Genomic DNA, 5,000 nt, shown 5'->3' with positions numbered 1-5,000 from the left:
TTGTATTGGGTTTCTTTGGTAATTTACAAGTGATTATTGAATTCCAATTTCATGAAATATTGAGAATTTCAATTTTGTGAACAATTGTTTTTTTTCCCATTTTTGTAGGAGATCTTTTACTTTCCTTAAGCAGTTTGTTGATTTAGAATTATATATATATTTTTTTTTTGGGGGGGCACTTTTGTTTTTGTAATGAGATGCATTTTTCTGGAAAATTATGTGCCGTACGCTCACTTTTGATGAGATTTGATCCTAGTTTGTGTGAATAGAAGGCTGTATAGGAAAATATTAATGGGGATTAAATTGTTATAATTAATTAGTAAATGAAGTGGATTTTAGTTTTCATGAAACATATTAATGCTTCCATTCAGACTCCCTCTCTAACCAGACTATTAATGTACTTGTTTCCTCGCATCCCTTCACAACTAGGTGGTGAGTTCGTACCTAGCGCTTCTCTCCGACTGTAGTAATCCTGAGACCCTAGAGGCAGCTGCTGGAGCTCTGCAGAACCTTGCTGCATGCTATTGGCAGCCAAGTATAGATGTAAGAGCTGCAGTCAGAAAAGAAAAAGGATTACCCATACTAGTAGAACTTCTTAGGATGGAAGTAGACCGGGTGGTGTGTGCGGTGGCCACAGCCCTCCGCAACTTGGCCATAGATCAAAGGAACAAAGAACTGATAGGTGAGACTGCTTATACTTTTTGAAATACTGCTTATATATTTGATTTTAGCTTTATATTAACCTCTGATTAATTTACTAGTATGTCTATTGCATCATCACCATCACCATTAACACTATCATCATCACTATCACCATCAGGGTATTTTCATCATATTTACTCTCACATCAGAAAATATTTTTCAAGTAATAAACCCCCTTTGTTTATCCTTGTAGGAAAATATGCTATGAGAGATTTGGTTCAAAAATTGCCATCGGGAAACACCCACGACAGTGGGACGAGCGATGAGACCATTGCCGCTGTTTTAGCCACCTTGAATGAAGTAATTAAGAAGAGTGCGGAATTTTCACGTTCGTTGCTAGATGTAGGTGGTGTCGAGAGGCTGGTTAACATGACCCGGCATCGTGGACGCTATTCAGTTAGAGTTGTCAAGTTTGCCTCACAGGTAGGTCTTTAAGTCTATCATTTTTCTTTTTTATTATGTGTTATATTAATTTAAGTTGTATTATATTTATTCTTCCTTTATTTATTATTATTATTATTATTATTATTATTATTATTATTATTGTGTGTGCGAGTGGGGCAGGGGTTAAAAATGTATAGATGAGGATGTGGCTCTTTGGTTTGAATAAGTCTCTAGTTTCTGCCTTTCTTTGTTGCATAGGCAAAAAAAGCAAAATAGAGAAAATGGTTGAAGACAAATCATGTCATTGTTTGTGTGTATATATGTATGTTTTTATGTTTATCTGTATGTATATTTGTATATGTGTGAATATAGGTTTTTCATGTATATATGTATTTAAGTTTTTATGTATGTGTTATATACTCAGATTTAGACAAAATGTAGAGGATTTTTTTAATGTATTTTGTATAATATCTTATGTATCTTAACTTGCCATATTATGAACTACCCTAACAGGTGCTGTTTTCAATGTGGGGACACCAAGAGTTACGAGAGGTCTATAAAAAGGCAGGCTGGAAGGAGCAGGACTTTGTAAGCAAGAGTGTAGCTGCTCGTAATGCGGCAGGTGGCGGTGCTAACTCTCCAACTGCCAATAATACACTAAATCGTCCAATGGCCTCGCAGGGGGGAACCCGTTACGAAGACAGGACGATCCAGCGGGGGCAAGGAAAGGCCCACCACCAGTATAATCGGGTCAGTGATTGGATGCACCAGAGGAGATAGCAAGAGAGAGGAATTGTGGTTGATTAAAGGACTTTAGAGGGAGAAGGATATGAAATGAGAAGCAGAGGAAAATACTGATGGCTTGACCAGTAAATGAGACGACTTGGAATGATAGGCTGTTGAGGAATAAAGGGGATCATGTTAGTATGTGAAACATATGGTTTGTGACTGTTCCAGTTCTCAGTGATTGGCTAGTAACTGGTAAATCCAAGAGGGAAGTTAACATTGACATTTTATAGACACATGCACACACATGCATACGCACACACAAACACAAACACGAATACAAACACACACACGTGCTTCTCCTAAGAGTAACCATTTTATAACACGCACACAAACCCACACAAACACACACACACACACACACACACACACACACACACACACACACACACACACACACACACACACACACACACACACTCACACTCACACTCACACTCACACTCACACCCACACTCACACTCACACTCACACTCACACTCACACTCACACTCACACTCACACTCATACTCATACTCATACTCATACTCATACTCATACTCATACTCATACTCACACTCACACTCACACTCACACTCACACTCACAAACACATGCACTAACACAAGCACAAACACACGTGCGTGCTTCTCCTAGGAGTAACATTACAAGGCTTAGTATTTTTATGGCTTAATGGGGTATAGATGTGCATTGCTTACAAGGAGAAAATGCTTTCCTATTCATCCTTACTAACTTGATAACATTCTTTAAGGTCATCTTAATGCCTTTGTGCATTGATTTTGCGGATAAGGAAACATGTTTATTCATTAAGTAGATTTTGGAAGAGAATCAGAAATACATCCATAGACCGAATTTTGAAATTACTTGTAAAAAGTGATGTATTCATCAAGATATTAGTAGAGAGGAATGTGATTTAGAGAATCTAAATTTTGTTTATAGTATTAGTTTTATTTTAAAGAAATATGAGGAGAAGTATGGTGATAAGAGAAAATTGATAACATAATGTTCAAGAATAAAGAAAAGGAGGAATTTATATCTTCAGTGGCAAATATTGTGAATCAAATGCCTTATACAAATAATCTTGTCTGTGACCTTTTTTTTTTATAAAATCAACTTCAAACATAAGACAAGAACGTTTGCTGGACTAGAAAAAAACGTGTGCGTGTGATTGTGTGTTTGTGTTCGTGTGCGTGCATGCACACACACACACACACACACACACACACACACACACACACACACACACACACACACACACACACACACACACACACACACACGAACACACACGAACACACACACACACACACACACACACTCATACACACTCACACACACTCACACACACTCACACACAGACACACTCACACTCACACTCACACTCACACTCACACTCACACTCACACTCACACTCACACTCACACTCACACACACACACACACACACACACACACACACACACACACACACACACACACACACACACACACACACACACACACACACACACACACTCTCTCTCTCTCTCTCTCTCTCTCTCTCTCTCTCTCTCTCTCGTCTAACCCCTTGTCCTTTTTCCCCCCAGGGAGAAGAGGTGCCGATGGCGAACATGGGTTACAGTGGCGATGGGGGTGTAGTTCCTCCTGCAGGCGGGGTAAGACTGTATCCACCCATGCAGGTAGGTGACCTCTGACCCAACCCACACCAACAGCCACCCGCACCACTAGCACTGTGTTTCCGTTACTAATACTTTTCCTCAAGTGTCATCGTAATCTCAGAGGACTATATTTCCGTGTGTTTTAACATATGTGATGATATATACAAACATTGTAACTGCAGTAGAGAAATTATTGTTCATTCTTTGATTTTTTGTTCTTTTGTTTTGGTTAAATTCAGATTTGTATGGTAATCTCATTAGATTGATGTTTCAGTTAAATAGTATGTTGAGTCGCAATTTAGAAGTTCACTTAACAAGCATGAGTTATTTCTCATTAATGTTTTGATTTAAAGATATATATATCAGTCAATATTTAAGTTATTTTGGTACGTATGAGTTTTTATTTTTTATTATTTTTTTTTTTTTGCGTGCTGATTTTACTTTGACCACTTTTTATGACTCAAGATAATCCCAATCTGTAGAGTTGTTTGAAAAGAATGGAGAAGGAATTTGGTTTGGAATAAATGCAATAAATAAACAGGTTATTGTTTCTAAATAAAAAAGGGAAAGAATTGTATAGTGCATCTTTTGTATGTTTTTTAAATTTAGAAGTATTTGATAGTTCAGAATCTTATTTATTTTTAAGAATGTTACTTTAACCCTAGTTGTTTACAAATCGTAGTACTAATAGATTTATAGAAATATTAATAAACTAAATGAAGATTTGGTTTATGGTCAGTATTTTACATAGACTACAGATCGAAGAAGCAGTTTTCTAATTTAATGGGGATTCAGAATTACCATTTTTAAAGGTTTTCTAGTTTAATGAGAAAAAGAGATGGATGGAAGTTGGTAATTTTAATTTTGTGATATATTCCTCCACATTGATTCCTTATCTTTTTAACATTCACAAAGGACTCTTATACAGTTGGGCTTATCTTAAATGAAAAAAAAAATCTTTCATTTACCTTATTTCATTTTGATTTTTTTGTTTGAGTAACTTGTATTGGTGTTGGTGTGTGGTGCATGAGGGTGGCGCGTGTTGCCCCAGTGTGTTGCATGCTCTCTGTGACTAACATGATCACCAGCACTGATGCATGACTCATCTGGTGCACTTACTGTGTTCTCAGTTTGTGAAGAATTTTGTAATGAGTTCACCCCCCCTCTGTACACCCACTGCGCTGTACATGGTCGGGTCATCACTGTGCGTACGTAAGTTGCTCACATTAATCTAAGCCTATTAAGAGTAGATTGAAGAGAAAAAATAAAGAAAAAAAGGAAATTTTGTTACACATGAGAGCATGTTTTCCAAGGAGGTCATCTACATAACCTTAATTAGAGTGAGAAAGAACTTGGTTTCATTAGTTAGAATATTTCCATATGTCATATGTCTTAATTTCGTTAGTACATTATATTGAGTCAATAATCTTTTGAGGGAAAAGAAATTGACTTTGGAATTCTAATCCTGATTC

The 5,000-nt window shown here is 36.9% G+C and overlaps 1 protein-coding gene across 19 annotated transcripts in view; it reads left to right on the top strand.

Moving 5' to 3' along the window:
- LOC125046679 (catenin delta-2-like) overlaps positions 1-5,000 on the top strand; it is a 102,989-nt gene that overhangs the window by 89,279 nt on the left and 8,710 nt on the right. For 15 of the 19 annotated variants that reach the window (XM_047644669.1, XM_047644651.1, XM_047644678.1 and 12 more), the window contains 4 exons: positions 430-682; positions 896-1,125; positions 1,600-1,836; positions 3,457-3,549. In XM_047644669.1, coding sequence (XP_047500625.1) covers positions 430-682; positions 896-1,125; positions 1,600-1,836; positions 3,457-3,549 — 813 coding nt within the window. The remainder of the gene's footprint in view (positions 1-429; positions 683-895; positions 1,126-1,599; positions 1,837-3,456; positions 3,550-5,000) is intronic. The other 4 variants (XM_047644561.1, XM_047644619.1, XM_047644627.1 and 1 more) reach the window with 1 other exon arrangement.

Source organism: Penaeus chinensis, chromosome 4 (genome assembly GCF_019202785.1).
Source record: "Penaeus chinensis breed Huanghai No. 1 chromosome 4, ASM1920278v2, whole genome shotgun sequence".
In the NCBI taxonomy this organism is placed as follows: Eukaryota; Metazoa; Arthropoda; class Malacostraca; order Decapoda; family Penaeidae; genus Penaeus; species Penaeus chinensis.
Note: the sequence above shows the minus strand (reverse complement) of the source record. Positions and strands in the feature narration are given on the sequence as shown.